At 37.8% G+C, this 18,650-nt stretch overlaps 1 protein-coding gene across 2 annotated transcripts; it reads left to right on the plus strand.

The window, feature by feature from the left end:
* Positions 1-208: 208 nt before the first annotated feature.
* On the plus strand, positions 209-14,653 carry fshr (follicle stimulating hormone receptor). Of its 2 annotated transcripts, none has more exons than XM_055176573.2 (10): positions 209-1,168; positions 4,637-4,711; positions 6,973-7,047; positions 8,266-8,337; positions 8,614-8,688; positions 8,801-8,881; positions 9,025-9,093; positions 9,188-9,262; positions 11,421-11,606; positions 11,683-14,653. In XM_055176573.2, exons 1-10 carry the CDS (start codon positions 996-998, stop codon positions 12,803-12,805), a joined length of 2,004 nt encoding a protein of 667 aa, XP_055032548.2. In that variant the 5' UTR covers positions 209-995; the 3' UTR covers positions 12,806-14,653. The 2 variants fall into 2 exon arrangements, with proteins under 2 accessions (XP_055032548.2, XP_055032549.2); XM_055176574.2 differs by having other exon boundaries at positions 216-1,168; positions 4,640-4,711.
* Positions 14,654-18,650: the final 3,997 nt, after the last annotated feature.

The raw sequence follows: 18,650 nt of genomic DNA on the forward strand, positions 1-18,650 counted from the left end.
AAAAAGGTCCCAACCTGTCATTGGGGTGGTACCCTTTAAAAAGGTCCTAATATGTATCATTATTTGGTACTAATATTTGGTACCAATGTGTACCTCTGCGGTACTAATATGAATTCTTTAGGTACAAAGGTATATTTTTTGAAAAGGTACCGCCGCAGTGACAGCATTTTTTGGACCTACAAAAGAATCTTTTGGGCAAAAGTTTCTTTATGGAGGGTCAATAAGATTGAATGTATCTCTATGCGTAGTTGTAGTTAGTAAAGAGAGAGGGAACACACAGTCCACTACTATACACATGTCAGACTCAAACAAAGCCTTTAAGACTAAACAGCTCGGCCCATTCCCTTCACAAACCACAGAAGAACAAACCAGTGCTTACATGGACAGTCTGTTCAGAAATACTCTAATGAAACGCATAACACTTTGCCCTACATGTCTATATTACTACATACTTAAAAAAGAAAGTCCTACCAAATCTTTTTGTACACAGGCACAAATGTGAAATGAAAAGAGATCTGTTTACCGAGCAGTTGTATTCCCAAGAATAGTTACAATAGTATCATCACAATGAAGATGTAGCTTTCCTGGAACACTCATGTGGAAGGCCTGCATTCAGTGTCTCATTCGGTAAAGGATGAGAGGAGGAGAGAAATAAAGATTCGAGGGGAGGAATGAACGAAACATTTGTTTGTTATCAGAGAACCGCTCATCCAAGGTCTCCCTGTAGAGCGTCTGACCCAGCACGCCTCCTCGCTGCTTCACAAGAGCAGACCACTATAACCAGAAGACACCACGCAAACAGACCCTCGCACAGAGACCCACCTGTCCTCACCTGAGCATCAACGGGATCACGGCTGCATGGAGCTCTGCTTATGAAAACTACACTAAGGGCCCAGCCAGGGTGTCAAGTGTGCGCATGTACATTCACAAAGGCTGTGTGAAAAATATCCACCTGACAGAGAGATAGGAATACTAAAGAGAAGAAGATAAAGAGGATGGCGATGTTGATGATGCTGTGCTTAAGCATTGGCTGGTCCACGGCGTTCACAGAGGGCACGTATACTGGATCCCATCACTGCTTGTTTAATGGAACGACTCGTTATTACATATGCCTGGGCAGCAAGGTCCATGAGATGCCAGCGAATATATCGAAAAATACAACATTTGTGTGAGTATAAATACACACATATATATATATATAAACGCGTGCATTAAAACATGAAAATTACAGATATATTGTTATTGTTAAATATGTTTAAGCCGATTTATTGTTTTGGATGATGTTTGGTATGTGTGGCAGAATAAAAGCTTCGTTTTTATTTTAAATTATTTTGAAAAGGTTTAATTGTGCGATTGTCTAATAAATGAATTGTAAATCTAAGGTTGTCGGTAACATTGTTGTTGTTCTAGAATTTGTTATTGTGGTTTTGAAGAAGCAGAAAATTCAACTGACGAGGACTTATTGTTTCTTTTGTGAGTTCCACAAATGTATTTTTTGTAATCTCAAGGTTATCGTCCTGCATGCAAACTCTCAATCTTTACATGGAGGAGTGTTTTATTTGCATGAAGTAATGCATTATTTTTGCTTCGCTCAACCAGTGAGAGAGAGACAGAGAGAGGGGGGGGGGGACATGAAGCTCATCTAATCTTGGATTGTATTTCTGTTGTGAACCAGCTGCCAGTCAATTTGGATAAAGTTGCCCAGCTGGGTCTATCTGAAGATGCCCATGTGTACCCTAACAGGGCCTCTCTGTCCAGCCTGATCTTACCAGAATTCATACATATTTTACGAGTTGGCTAATTCGTATGAATTCATACAAAAGTTAATCGTGAAAAAACGTACAAAAAACAATTAAGCCAACCCTTAACTCCTCACCTAACCTCAACGTCAAAGGGGTCAAGGCAAATAAGACAAAAAGTTACAAATGTGGTCGTGTGAAGTAATACGAATTAGTCAACTCAAAAAATATGTACGAATTCTCGTGAGATAGCGTTGCTCTGTCCTGATCTACAACACGTTTTTCCACACTTTAGATGCAGTTTAGCTTCTTTTAAAGGTGCAATGGGACTTTTAGAAGGATCTTTTGAGAGAAATGCAATACATAACTACATTATCAGTGGTGTATAAAGAAAAAGTATAAAAAAATTAGTTTTTAAAGTTTATATTACCTCAAAATGAGGCGTTTTTCTATATACACCACGGGTCTTCTACATGGAAGTCGCGTCATGTTTCTACAGTAGCCCTAAACGGACAAACTGTTCTATAGAGCGCGTATAGACCGTTTCATCGGACGCACGTGCGGTGACGCGATACGCGTCTGGTCCGACCTTTACTTCTTATTTTTTAATGGTCTGACTATTTGCTAAACTGAACTCTTGAACAAATACCTCGTCGAAAATAACAAATGTTTTGGTTTCCTGTAACCTATGTGTTGTTTTTTTGCTTGTTATATAAATAAACGTTACTTTAAATAAAGTACTTTGTTGTATTTATTCTTAGCGGAGTTTAACGGAAGTTACGTGTAGACCACGGACGCCGCTTGTTTATGTTGTTACTGCTAAAAACGTCTATAGTCCCTACCTTGTCTCAAACAGTGTTGGGGAAAGTTACTTTTAAAAGTAATGTATTACAATATTAAGTTACTCTCAAAAAAAGTAACTAATTGCGTTACTTTGTTACTTTTCTTGGAAAGTAATGCTTACGTTATTTTTTTAGTTACTTTTGCGTTACTTTTTCTTGGATAAGGCTTGATCCCTTTTAGGCCTTGCAGGTGTTTTTTATGACTGCAAAGTTTTGCATTCAGAAATTGCATCTTTCATCACAAAAATGTCAAGCTCTGGCCTGCCATCTCAGTTTCTAACTCAAACTGTTCCCACACAGGCGAGTACGCATAGAGTGCATAATGTGACTACGTTTAGTTTAACTCAGTATAATTTTTTTTAATCGAATTAATTAAACTTACTTTACTCGTTACTTCAGAAAAGTAATATTATTACGTAATGCACGTTCCTTGTAATGCGTTACCCCCAACACTGGTCTCAGACGACAACAACATGTTTGTCCTATGGCAGCCACCGTAGCTTCTCAATGCGTTTCGAAATTGAGGGGTGAGCAGTTGACTGAGCTGTTGGTTGCTTTTCGCAATCTTACCGCTAGACAAGCCACACTGCACCTTTAACTCGCCTTTTTAGCTTCTTTGGTGCATGAAGCACCAAACGTTTTGCAGTCTGTGTGTTTTAGTGTCCCAGAATATCAACTACAACACTATAACAGGAAAGAAGAGACGAGTATCGGGATTATGTCAGGCTATAAATGTTTTGTCTTCATAATATTGTCACAGCACATTTCATTAAGACAAATTGTTGTCTTTTATGTGTGATAAGCCATAAAAGCTGAAGTTTCTCATTTCTGCAACATTAGTGTCACCAGTAGGTGATAAACACTTCCCATCTGCCATTGGTCAAACAAACAGATAGTCCTTGTCCAAACTAAAGTCATTGGTTAAGCCAGTGGGGAGTAAAGAAAGGTTTCACTTTTTAAGAGTAATACTTTACCAAATGTGCTTGTTTACACTCATAAAAAATAAAGTTTCCCGGTTCTTTGTCTGCCTGCAAGAAAGGTTACAGACTATGAAAAGTTAAGAAATGAATGGAACCAAAAAGGGTTATATGGCATTGCTATGAAGAACACTTTTTAACACCTTTATTTTTAGGAGTGTATTTGCCTCTGCACATTAAGATTAGATATTAGACTTCTTTTGTACAAAAAAGTACAAAAACAAGTACAAAAAAGAAATTCTTCAATCATTCGCAAGACAAATTCAGTACAGTACAAATCTGCTGAACAAGAGAGAATAAGGGACAGAGGTGGAAAGAGAAAGGGAGACTGAAAATATTAAGAAAGACTTATCTAGATATCTTTAATATTAAACTTTCTCGTTCCCCATTTACTTTACTGTAAATTTTACAAGGCACTTATGACCAGAAAGCTTTATGTGTTTGAGATAAATGTGCTGTCTGAGTGTCTGAGGCATTACAGAAATGTATATCCACTGAAAGAAACACAGACACTTATAGCAGTGCGCAATGAGAAATTCACAGAAAGCTACACAGTAAATAGCCTACAGTAAGTAATTTGTGTTTCCATTATAACAGAACACCACATTGAAGCATTACTTCATATGTCTCATTGTGTTTGAGCAAACTTTAATACCTCTTAGATAGAAGCTAGGCAGATCCATGTGTCAATTCATAAAGATTATTGGAAAGATAAGTTGTTGAATTTGATTCAAATTCTATTTACTTGGTATTACGATGTGGAGATTAAATTACAAGATAAAAATAGGTGTTCTGTTGACAAACATCCATATCTATATTTATGCATTTGACAGATGCCCCGTTCAAAAGCGATTTGCAGTGGTATACTTTTTCACACTTTGTCTGTTTCCTGCATGGGAATCAAACCCACGATCTTGGCATCGCTAGTACCTCGCTCTGAACAATATTTGAAACAGCTTTGCCGGCTTTTATGTGTGATGGTTTGTAATTTCACATTCGCTCCTGAACAGGCTGTGATATTTTTAGCTGCAGTTGACAAATGTGATGGTAAATCACATCTTTTCTATCTAATTTTGAGCAGGGAGATCAAGCTTACTCAGATCAGCGTGTTTCGACGAGACGCCCTCTCTGAACTACACGAGCTGAAGAGAATGTGAGTGCGATGAAGGTCACCGAGTTGTTTACTATGGTGAATGTGTATAATCTGCAAGAATCCACAAGGAAATTGAAAAACATGAGTGGTGTAATTATAAACAAATCCCTAGGAAAAAACTATAAAGACAAACAAAACCAAGGAAATGTTTTATGCTCATAATAAATTTTTGCTTAGTTTTGGCTGAATGCAAAACCGCATATAAACAAATGATATTTAGTCTTGATTGAAAATGTTTAGACTTTGATATAGAACATGATGTTTAAAAACTGACCCAAAACACTGGCGATATGTATCCCATGAAAATAAACTGTAAAAAGTAAAAGTTGAATTAACTAAAAAAATTACTTTATTTGTCAACACCTAAACTTTAAATAAAATTAAAGTGAAAATTTGATGGTGTTACCAATTAAAGTAATTTTTAAAGTTTTTAACCTTGAACTTTTTACTTAAAGTGAGAAAATGTAAGTTTATAAAACATATTATTTTTGCAATAAGTCTTTTAATTAGAGCAGTTTTTACTTTTTACAGAGTAGTGAAATCCTTAATGGAATTCTGTATTGTGAGAGCTCTGAGATAAAATCACATTTGAATGTATAGCAATTTGATTTAAGACAAAATACACATCATTTAAATGGTGCACAAATAGTAATGCATGCTAATTACGTTTTTGGTAACAATGTGTGACCCTGCCTGTGAAACCCATGGTAAAGTCTCATAATAATTAAATATAACATTACACATCAAAGTTTGATTTCAATCTATGATTTCACTTTAATTTCAATCTGTGACATGACCTCAGTCAATATTAAAGATATCAAAGTTATATTTTCACAGAATGTTCTTTACACTGTGTAGGATGATTTTATGTAGAAAACAATAAATCGCAAAAAATGACTTTAGCTGGGTTTTTACAGGCAGGTGTTACACTCTAAAAAAATAAAGGGGTCACTGTTGAGCTGAGTGGTTCTATAAAGAACTTTTAGCATCCACAGAACCATAAAGTTGCAAAAAAAGGTTGTAAAAGGGGTTCTTTAGACTATAAAAAGATAAGAAAGAAATTATTATTTTAGAAACTTTTGACAAAGGTTTTTTAGGAACCAAAATTTTTTTTTCAATGGCATCGCTATGAAGAAGACTGTAAAAAAAGATTTGTTGGCTCAACTTAAAAAAGTAAGTTACCTGGTTGGCATAAAATGTTAAAGGAATAGTCTACTCATTTTCAATATTAAAATATGTTATTACCTTAACTAAGAATTGTTGATACATCCCTCTATCATCTGTGTGCGTGCACGTAAGCGCTGGAGCGCGCTGCGACGCTTCAATAGCATTTAGCTTAGCCCCATTCATTCAATGGTACCATTTAGAGATAAAATTAGAAGTGACCAAACACATCAACGTTTTTCCTATTTAAGACGAGTAGTTATACGAGCAAGTTTGGTGGTACAAAATAAAACGTAGCCCTTTTCTAAGCGGATTTAAAAGAGGAACTACATTTTATGGCGTAATAGCACTTTTGGGAGTACTTCGACTCGGCGCAGTAACACCCTCCCTCTCCCATTATGAGAGGGAGAAGGGGGGCGGACTTTTCAAGCGAGTCGAAGTACTCCCAAAAGTGCTATTACGCCATAAAATATAGTTCCTCTTTTAAAACCGCTTAGAAAAGCGCTACGTTTTATTTTGTACCACCAAACTTGCTCGTATAACTACTCGTCTTAGATGATAGAGGGATGTATCAACAATTCTTAGTTAAGGTAATAACATATTTAAATATTGAAAATGAGTAGACTATTCCTTTAAAGCAACACTATGTAGTTTTTTACCTTTTAATAATGTCTCTAAAATTATTTCAGTGATAGAACAACTTTTAACTGGACAAATTGTACTGTTGCCGCGAGCAGCCTCCTAGCTGCTACAAGCACACTCAGAAAGTGGCGGTGGAGGGTAGGAAACACAGCCCTGGCCCTCCCCCCGCCTGCAGAAGAGTGTCTGATACCAGGCACTGTTGCGCTTTTCAACCACATGGGGGAGCTGTAAGTCATTTTTACATGGAAACTACATAGTGTTGCTTTAAGTTTATTCAACTTTAAAATATTAGTTTCTGTGTAAAGATTGTTGTGTCGACTAATATTTTTAAGTTGAATTAACTCAAAATTTTAAAGCAACCAGGTAACTTACTTTTTTAAGTTGAACCAAGTTTTTTACAGATTTGTAGTAACTGTATATAACAACATCTATAATGTGATTGTTTTTCTCTTTAGAGTGGTGTCAGAAAATGGTGCCCTTGAACGAATTCAAGACTTTGCCTTTTCTTACCTCACAGAGCTACAAGAAATGTAAGTTAGTGCATTTGGTGACAGAGAATTTACATATTTACATTTTTAAAATGACACTGTAAAAAAGAATACGCTGGATTCACTTAAAGGAGCATTTCACTCGTAGAAACATTAATCTTTATTGAAAGTGCGTCATATTTGTAGTCAAAATGTAACATACATTTCGAATTTGGTGCCCATTTGACTGAGAAAAGGGGTGTTTGTAGTCTCACTCCCTCAACAAAGATATAGCACTTCCTTCTTTCAATGATGCAAAATGATGATTTTTACATCATTGAAAGAAGAAAGTGCAATACTGAAATCTGTATTTCTCCTGTCTCATGCGGCTTTCACATAGGATGCGGTGTGCGCTGCGCTGCGCTATGAAACCCATTCATTTCAATGGCTTGCGCCGCGCGAGGGCGGTTTTTTGTTGCGCCGAGCAAAGCGCGAGCGCAGCGGAGCGCAGCTTGCGCTCACGCCGCGGTCAAAGTTCAACATAGTTTAACTTTTGCGCTGCGCTCTGTGACAATTACCCGCGCGGCCAATAGAAACGGGGCATCCAAACAAGCAAAATGGACGAAAGCTTATACTCGGGATTCTAAGGGCTTTATAATACAAGTTTATGCTCCTACAGAGACATCGGAAGGAAAGCCGTCTCATGGAAACACGTAGCAATTCAAGGTGGCATGTCAGGTGTGTTTTAAGTCAAGCAGCTTGTTGTAGGTATGCTTAAAGTTACGTGAAATGGAGACGAGCAACATCAGTCTCTGTATTCCTCGTCGACTATTTAACGCAAATATAAACACTGTAGTAATTTATTGAAAACCCCGCCTACTTTGGTCTGGCCATCAGAGCACAAATCGCTTGGCTGCGCCGAACCCAGCGGCGAGCGCAGCGCACACCGCATCCTATGTGAAAGCCGCATCAGCGGCAACTGAGGGAATGATGCATGACCGTTTCAAAACATGACTGGGGTTCTAATGATACAAATGGGTGAAGTGTTCCTTTAAAAATATAGTGCATCATTTTTGCATCCACTTTTTTAAGTAAGTTTACTTGAAATTTTAAGCAATTGGTTGCTTAAAATTCCATGTGAAACTTATACTATATTTTTAAGTAAATCCAGCCTTTATTTTTTTCAGTGTACATAAGCATATATTTAGGCTAATAAAACCGTTCCATTATATGAATGTTAAGAGAAAATATATAATGTCTTCTGGTTTTTTTATGGCACAGAACTATTACAAAATCGAAAAATCTCGTCATTCACAAAGATGCTTTTTGGAGACTTCCGAAGCTACGTTATCTGTAAGTTGTTATTTTTTTGAATGGTGTCTTCATTGATGTGTAGTAAAACATGATCACTCTGATCTCATGCTGTGGTCAAGCAATGTTTAGGGAGGGGATATTCCCACATGTGCTTCAGACCACCATTAAAGTCCTGAATGACCTAAACACGGGTCAATATATCCATATCAAATGTTTCTCACCGGAAACAAAGTCTGTACACAAAAAGACAAAATACGAATGTCTCTTTGACGTATTGCGTTCATTAATCTCATCCGTGCACACATGTTTCTCCAGGACTATATCAAACACTGGGCTTAAAACCCTACCTGATTTCTCCAAAATCAACTCTGCTGCTCCTGAATTTCTGTTGTGAGTCTTCACTCATGTCTTATCACTGGACATCTAAATGTATCTTTGCACACTGGTACATGATGCTGTTAAAAGTTTTACCATGTTTACATTTACCAAACATATGTTATAGTGATCTACAAGATAACATGCACATTGAGAGGATTCCCAGTAATGCCTTCCTAGGACTAACCAACGCTACCATAACTGAACTGTAAGTTTTATATGTGTGAACTTTTATAGTTATAGACTTAAAGTTTTATAGCAGTACTTTTTAAATTGAATAAAGTTATGGTTGTATGCAGTATGAACTTTTATCTTTTTTGTTACTTGTTGGAACTTAATGCATTCCCTCAGGAGATTAACAAAGAATGGGATCCGCGAAATTGACCGCTATGCATTCAATGGTACCAGAATTGAAAAACTGTAAGTTCAGTTACATCTTTGACATATCTCCCTATAAAATTTTCATCTGTCATAAAGCCTCTAATCTTTCATCCTCTTTCTCACACACACACAGCTTTCTCATGGGAAACCAGCAGCTGAGTCGTATCCACAGTTACGCTTTTATAGGAGCTGAAGGCCCCATCGTTCTGTAAGCATGAACAACTCTGACTCTCAACAACAATTCAACTCACCAGCTGCTGCATTACACACCCACACTGCGTCCTTTAACCCTTTCACTTATCTGCTTTAAAAACTAGCATCTCAGTTGTTCGGCACTTTTGCACTCGCTGAACATTTTCAGGAGGCAAAAGTCTGAGACCACGAGAGAAAATGCACCTGCTTTGCTTTGCATTTAACTATTTTTTATAATTGCAAATTATATTATCAAACTTTATGGACTCCACAAGATGGTTCAGGTTCTCCCAGCATGGATTGAGAATATTCCAAAGAAGATCATCTTGTGAAATCTCCAGTTCAAATTTATTTCTATAGCACAGCTTTTTTTAATTTTGCATTGTAGCAAAGCAGGTTTACAGTAAATATCAGTGGCGGCCCGTGACAGCTCTTTCAAGGGGCGCAAAATCAAATTCAAAATATGTGTCATGTGTTTTGCTCGTGTTTTCAAAATAAAGCAGTGGACCCCAAGAGGCAGTGGGTTGCCAGTGCATTTTATAACAGCTAAGGGGCGTTGTTACGACGCGGAGCGGAGTGCCTAAAACCCCCTTGGCTGTTATAAAATGCACTGGTAACCCAAGGCGTCGAGGGTTTATTGCGTTTATAAAACGGTTACTTCATATGCATAACGTTAGCGGGATTTTATAAAATAAAACACAAATAAGTTGTAATTATATTAGTATAAATATTACTCTTCCGCCAAACAAAGTAGTTCCTCAGAATCAAGTGTGGCTGCAACAGAGCGCAGTTCACAAACAACAGAGACGCAGCAAAGGCACAATGAAAATATGATTAAAGACTGTGGTGTTTATTTTTATATATCAACATTCATCTAATTTATACATTAACATTTATATCGTGCAACTGTTGAAGTGATGATCAAATATGTTTGTAAGCATGCTTAACTTTTTCCCTGTCAGCGTTTTTTTTTAAGTTGCCACCCAGTTTTAGTTGAATGCCTTACAGAAAAATGATCTTCTTTAAATAAACATAAGATATCAAATGAAAGAACAGTCCATCCGCTTTCCAACAACATCAAAAAACGTTTCATCCTACCTTCATTTGTTGTCTTATCAGTTATCACCTCTCAAATTTTCAGCTAAATGCGGAGATAATTCCATTTTGTGAGGAACTTAGAGATCAGATTCAGAGCCTGATCAAAACACACGCTAAATCCACCACAACGCTGTTGTGTCGAGTGAATGCCTCAGTGTTTAAGTTGGGTAAGATTTCCCTCTAGTGGATAATAGCGGAAATATCAATAAGACAAAAAAAACTTCAGAGAACGTTTTCTCTTTAGTGATGAAATGTTTTATTTATTGACATTGATCTGGATATCGCCATAATTGTGCAAAGGTAGAAAAATTAAAAAATGATTAAAGACTGTGGTGTTTATTTTCATAAATCAATACGCAGCAACAGTGGCGCAGTGATACTTGTGATGCGGTCTTAACCGTGGGTTTACCGGGGTATTTTATCACGGCTTAGAACGCGTTTCAACCAATCAGAATGAAGAACCAGAACGAGCCGTTTTATAATATGTGTTTGTTGCGTCATGTGAACCATGCGCATCAAGGGTTTTGTCAAAATAGGTGCCTGCTGCACACGCAGCAAAATCGTTTATGATAAAAGAGACGCTCACGTTCACAAAATTCACGCAAGACACTCCCTTAACAGTAAACTCTGATTACACATGAGATTATGCGACTATCTGGCAAACGCAAGCGTCTCTTTTATAATAAACCCTTTAGACGTGTCTGCAGCAGGCACTTATTTTGACAAGACACGTGATGCACATAGGTTCACTCAACGCACAGAACACAATTTTGAAATTACGAACCACACAGATGATGGGCTACATACATGTTCTGACAAACTTGCGCCCTCGAAAAAAGAAGTCACCGGCTGCCACTGGTAAATACAAATGCTTATTAAATAAACAGAATATTGTATTATTGAATATGAATTAGACTAGATGAGTCTATTGATTTATTAAAATGTGTATATTAGCAGTACTGAGTGTAAAATATAGTAGTCATGGGGTGGTACCCTTTTTGGGACCTTTATTTTGTAACTGACAAGTAGTAACTGACATCCTGCATTTAACATCAGAACGGCTGTTGTCTCTGCAGGGACATCTCTCGTACTTCCGTCCACACCCTGCCAGAGAGCATGCTGAGGTCCCTAAAGCTCCTGACAGCCGTCTCTGTCTACTCTCTGAGGAAGCTTCCCAGTCTGGAGCTGTTTTCTGAGCTCACACAGGCCAACCTGACCTACCCCAGCCACTGCTGTGCCTTCAAAAACTTCAAAAAGCACAAGTCAGTTACACACAAGACACATTAAAAACTAAGTATGGCGATGAGGTACACAGATAATCTTTCTGTGCTCACGCAGGTCTGTAAAGAATCAGATGTGCGACGATCCAGGTGCTCTCCGACTGGAGCCGTATTTTTACGAAGACTACTGTAAAGATGTCGTAGAGGTGACCTGCTACCCCAAACCGGATGCCTTCAACCCCTGCGAGGACATTATGGGATTTACCTTCCTACGTGTTCTGATCTGGTTGATCAGCGTGCTGGCCATCTTGGGCAATTGCGCCGTTCTTGTGGTGCTCCTCACCAGCCGCTACAAACTGACCGTTCCCAGGTTTCTAATGTGCCACCTGGCTTTCGCAGACCTCTGCATGGGCGCATACCTGTTGCTCATCGCTGCCGTGGACATTCACACGCAGTCTCGCTATTACAACTACGGTATTGACTGGCAGATGGGAGCAGGGTGCCACGTGGCGGGATTTCTCACGGTGTTCTCCAGCGAGCTGTCCGTCTACACGCTGACCGCCATCACTTTGGAGCGCTGGCACACCATCACTTATGCCATGCAGCTGGAGCGCCAACTGCATCTGCGTCACGCATGCGCAATAATGGGGGCAGGCTGGATTTTCGCCCTGCTGACCGCTCTGATGCCCATGTTGGGAGTAAGCAGCTACAGGAAGACTAGCATCTGCCTGCCTATGGACGTGGAGACGGGTCTTTCACAGGGTTTCGTGGTCCTGTTGCTCATTCTCAACGTGGCCGCTTTTCTGATAGTGTGCGTATGTTATCTGCGAATCTACCTGACGGTACGCAATCCAGCTTTTGTTCCAGCCAACGCGGACATGCGCATAGCCAAGCGGATGGCCGTGCTCATCTTCACAGATTTCCTGTGCATGGCACCCATCTCCTTTTTCGCCATCTCTGCAGCCTTGAAACTACCACTTATAACCGTCTCTCACGCCAAAGTCTTGCTGGTGCTATTTTACCCCATCAATTCCTGCTCTAATCCGTTTCTGTACGCATTCTTCACAAAAACCTTCAAGAGGGATTTCTTCATTCTTACCAGCAGGTTCGGATGCTTTAAAACCCGCGCCCACATCTACCGCACAGAGATCTCTTCGGGTCAAAACGGAGCTGCTGTGCCTTCACCGAAGACTAGTGATGGTACGCTGTACTCTCTGGTGCAGATCGCCCAAGTGCATTAATATTGGATCTTTCCACCATAAGTCAACTGAAAATATACGCTGATATGCGAAAATGAGGAAAAATAAGAAATATAGTAAATCATGCTTTGGACAAAGTTTGGTTGATATGACATTCTGAAAGGATTGTCCTAAAGGTGAATTGGGGTACATGCATCTTGGCCTGATGTAAATAATATTGTGAAATTATCCTGCTTGACTTTTAACAGATTCAGATCTAAAAGTAATTACACCATTCACAAGATGCTGCTTGATTGACTTTTAACAGGGTCTATATGTATTACTGTAAAAAATACTATATTTTACTACAAATTCTGTACATCATCTAATTTTTCAACATGTAGTATTTAGATTTTTTATGATTTTGTACACACTGCATAGTGGTAAATTGTACAATATTTGCTTTTAATACATGAAGCGTATGGTACAAAATGGACGAAACACTAAACCTTAAGGTATTTCTTGGAGAAAATAATATGCCAAAAAATCAACCACAGCATATTTGGAAATCTGGGTTTCGTTTAGTCACAATAAAACGATGATAGTAGTCTTATTTCCCCCATGGTGATGTAGGCCTATATCCGAGTGAATCGGCTTATAAAATGAAAAAAGGTAGGGCTGGATCTTTTCCCAGGCCACGCCCACCTGCCATACCATACGACTGGAAGTAAACCCTACTGAAAAACCCAGCTAAGACCAACATAAGCTGGTTTTAGCTGATCTCCCAGCTTGGTTTTAGTTGGTATTGCTAGTGTAGCAAGCTGGTCTAGCTGGACTTAGCTGGTCAGGCTGGAAGGCCAGCTGACCCACCAGCATGACCAGCTATGCCATACTGGGAGGACCAGCTTAAACCAGCTACTGACACCTTAAACCAGCAAAATCCAGCTACCAGCTTATGCTGGTCTTAGCTGGATTTTTCAGTAGGGAGCAGAGATCGTGTCAAGGACATGTGCGGTTTTGATTAAAGGGACATTCCACTTTTTTGGAAAATATGCTCATTTTCCAGCTCCCCTAGAGTTAAACATTTGAATCTTATCGTTTTGGAATCCATTCAGCTGATTTCCGCGTCTGGCGCTAGCACTTTTAGCATAGCTTAGCATAATCCATTGAATCTGATTAGACCATTAGCATCTGACAGAAAGCTGGAGCAGGCATAGTGATATTACGCAGTGCCTGAAAATAGTCCCCTGCTATTGAAAGTAACCAAGGGGACTATTTTCGGGCAGTGTGTAATATCACTATGCCTGCTGCAGCCAGGTTACATCAGCAAAGTCATTGATTATTATGCCAGTTTGAGAGTATAGTACTTAGCATATCTGCCTAGAAATTCGTAACTTTTAATTTTTTGTCGGTCTTAGTACACGATGGAACTACAGAAGAGTCAAGTTTTAAATACGAAAATTATTGAAACACTTTGGGGGTTTTTTTGCGCGATGCTAATGGTCTAATCAGATTCAATGGCTTGTGCTAAGCTATGCTAAAAGTGCTAGCGCCAGATGCGGAGATCAGCTAAATGGATTCCAAAACGGTAAGATTCAAATGTTTAACTCTAGGGGAGCTGAAAAATTAGCATTTTTATTTTTAATGGCCCTTTAAAGATTATGAGGGCACATTCATTTTTTATATATATAAAAAAATCTTACAGATTATTTGTAAAAAAAAAAGCCACAATATTCCAAAAAAATTAATTTAATTGTGACTAAGTATACAAAAAATGCAAAGAAAAATGAAAAGCTCATTAGTTATCTGGATACATTGACTACACTGTTAATTAATACTTGTTAAACATGTTTTGTTGTAATATTTTGTAGTCATTGTCCCGGGCTATGTCTTAATAAACTTTGCACACGTGTAATTTTTTTCTCAATCCTCTATAAATTCTTAACAGACACCAATGCAACATCCATACAACATTTTTATGGATCTTCATAATAAAATCTTCAAATAAGAGCAATGATGTCAATCGTTCAAAGTTGGACATTACTTTTTGCCATTACTGTAGATGCTTTCTAAAATGTCTTCCTAAGTCAAAAAAATTACCCTTGGTTTTAAAGACAAGGTTAAACATAGTCCTAAACTAAAACACATGTATGAGCGGTCTCAAATTAAAATTACTTTCACTGACAGATCCTAAAATATGCCAGTGCCATTGATTTGTCTATACACACTGGTAACGTCTTTTTCAAAGGCATGTTTATAAAAGATGCTTAAACATCTTAATTTAACTGACTTTAACTAAACATTGACTGTGAAACCAGGCCCAAGTGTAGTAAAGTTTATGTTAAATTCATGACTTAAAGGCATATAAATAAATGCAGAAGGATAACACACAAAATAACTCATTTATTCATAAGATTATCTAGATATCAAATTTAATTAAGTCATATTAAAAATTAATTACAATATAAAAATAGTCCTGTTTTAAAAAGGAAAATTGAGTTCTCATCTGTTTTAACTTAGTACACATTATAGCCCCTGTCATCACCCCCCTCTTATCACAAATATTCCAGTCCTTTAGAACTGGAATGGTTTGTTCAAGGTCACAATAACCTCGCTGTCCAACTCGCAGTATGGGAGAGGTTATGAGAACAGTCCAGAGAAAGCTTTAACTGGAGTTATGGCACATCCAATGCATCCTTCAATGGACATCCACATAAAAATAGCAAACACAAGGCTTGCCCTTCACAAAATCATACACAGAGGCCTAATACAAAAAACGATTCCCTCCGCCCAAGACAAGTCTGTTCTTTTCAATCTTATCTTTGCACCTGCAGTAATGTTTAAGCAGTGAGACACAGAGTGTTTGCCTCAGTGTTTCAGTGGGAGTGGAGACTGTGTGCCAGTTACAGCAGCTGTGATACACGCCACCCTGAACTAGCACCTCAAACAGGCTAAGGAAGTCCACAGAGATGTGGAATCTGTTATAAAGATATGGCTCACGAATCAAGGCCACAGGTTCAATGATACAGGTCAAGGGATAGTGAATGGTAGAAAAGCCACACACGAAGGCAGAGAGCATCCATTAAAACGGATTCCATTAAATGACTACATTCTCTAACTTTTAGAAGATAATCATTACTGTTTAAAAACTCGAGGCGATGTTCTGGCAACAACTTATTTCCTATGGCCCTGACTGAGACCTGGGTTCTACAAAAAGTACCATGACTTTTAAATAAATCTTGATTGTGTACACTTAGTTCTGTAGTTATTTCTGTATACAATAAAATTAACAATTTGTGTTAGCAAATATTGTCTATGAACACATTTCATCACAAGATGGCGCTGTAATACACCTAAAGCAGAGGTTCTGAAAACAAACAGATTATGTGGGTGATTGTAATTGCATGTGCATTTGTCCAGTCATTTTTCTACTTTTTTCAAATGGTTATATTTTTTATTATTTTATTTACACACACACACACACACACACACACACACACACACACACACACACACACACACACACACTCTACCTTAGTATCAGAGTTTGACAGTAACAGAATTGACACAATTCCCACAACAGGATGATTTGATTTTCAGCTATAAACAGTTTCATCTATAACAACATAAACTAACGGCTTTTGTGGACCAAATTTACTTCCGGTAGACTAGTGCATAGAATCAAACAATAGTGTCTTTCTACAGTAAAGCTAGATTATTTCTGATAACAACGAAAATAAATAAACAGTAAATTGCCTTAGTTCAATTCATAGCTAAAACGTATTAACTAGGCTACTATACTGTGAATGAACTAACCTTACGAAAATTAACCATGGTTTTATTGTGGTAAAAGTGTAGTAACCGTGTTTTTTTTTTGGTGTATTAATTACTATCAGCAAAACCATCTTACTACACTAACCATGGTTTAGCTATGGTTTTTGAAAACCATGGTTGTCAAAACCATGGTTATTTTGTGGTTACCATGGTTTTACTGGTAAACATGTTTTTTTTTTTTAACTGTAGTAAAACCTTGGTTAATTTTCGTAAGGGCAACGTTACTGTGTAAAAAAAGGAATGTACCACAGATACTTAAATTCTTACCTGCCAAATTTCTTGCTCTGTCTCCCCTCTTTTTTAGGAAACCGAAACATTTTTATTTACACACGGTATTTGTTTCACAGGTCAATTTAGTCACTAGCCAGAGTGAAAAACAAGCACAGACCGGTTGCTAACTTTGGTCCACTCCACACGCGGAAAGGTTTTAATCAGACCCACGCGCATTGACGCGTTTACACATTTGCTTGTTATTGATTCTAAAAGCCGTTTGTTCATGTCGTTGCCGCTAAAACCCATCTATAAGACATTTTTACAGCAAATATTATATTGTTAAAGACTAAAAAATGAAGACTTTGGACACCAAATGTACCTACAGTTATATCACCCATAACAAACCATTTCTATTTAAAATACCAGTAGGCCTATGCATTGTCTGTATGCATAGCATGCATACAAACTAGGTGTGTCAGAACAGTAACAGCTGGCAATGAACAATGTAATCTTCTTGTTGGCCATTATTTGGTCAGACTACCAATCCACATTTTTACACAAAATTCTATCAAACATGTAAAATGAAAAGCATGCAAACTGCTTGTTTATGGGTGCCACTCGATTGCGTAAACATGCCATGTGATAAGGTCATGTGACATGTGTAAGAAAGTACTAATGTACATGTGTAGTGTACTGACATTTGAAAAGTAGACATAAAGGCCTGTTTGCACCAAGAATAAAAAACAGACAACAGCATTGTGTTTATTGTACTTTGTGTGCTAAAATTGTAATAGATTTTGATTGACTGTCAACGTTTTATCACTCAAGAGCAGTGTTGGGGGTAACACATTACAAGTAACTTGAGTTACGTAATAATATTACTTTTCTGAAGTAACGAGTAAAGTAACGCATTACTTTTTAAAAGTACACATTAATATTTGAGTTACTTTTTCAAAAAAAGTAACTCAAGTTACTTTTTTAGTTTAATTAATTTGATTAAAAAATATGTACTGAATTAAACTAAACGTATGCACTCTCTGTGCCTGTGTGGAAACAGTTTGAGTCAGAAACTGAGATGGCAGGCCAGAGCTAAACATTTTTGTGATGAAATATGCAATTTCTGAATGCAGAACTTTTCAGTCATAAAAACACCTGCAAGGCCTGAAAGAGATCAAGCTTTAGCCAAGAAAAAGTAACGCAAAAGTAACTAAAAGTAACGTAAGCATTACTTTCCATGAAAAGTAACTAAGTAATGCAATTAGTTACTTTTTTTGGGAGTAACTTAATATTGTAATGCATTACTTTTTAAAGTAACTTTCCCCAACACTGCTCAAGAGTGAAAAATAATCCCTCTGACCGTGATCTCAACAATATTATTCATCTGAATCAATATAATAGGGGATTATCACGCTGATACGTAGTACTTCCGCTTTCAGTGATTTTTGTGCACGTCCACTTCCGGTGGATCGTAATGCCAGTTCTGCTGGTCCAGAATGAACAGAAAGTTGTTGAGAAAGGTACGTAAAGGAAAGATGGTGTTGTAGAAACGTAGTAAAGTAAAAGTCCAGATTGTTGGGGATTGCCCCATTAAATGCTGATAGATATATTATTGACCGCTGCAGTATTCACAACACTGATAATTTGTTGCTAAATGTAATGAAGTTTGTAAAATGTAAAAGTATAGATTCAAAGTATTTGTACTTCGTTAACTTACATTCACCGCTGCCTAACAGGATGTTAAATACCTCATCTAACTGCGCCGGAAGTGGACATGCACAAAGTTGACAAATCCCGCCCACGAAACCCGGAAGCGTGATAATCCCCTATTGTGTTGTGTACACTGCTAATCCTTTAAATTTTA

The sequence above is a fragment of the Misgurnus anguillicaudatus genome, chromosome 4 (assembly GCF_027580225.2).
Source record: "Misgurnus anguillicaudatus chromosome 4, ASM2758022v2, whole genome shotgun sequence".
Taxonomy (NCBI): Eukaryota; Metazoa; Chordata; class Actinopteri; order Cypriniformes; family Cobitidae; genus Misgurnus; species Misgurnus anguillicaudatus.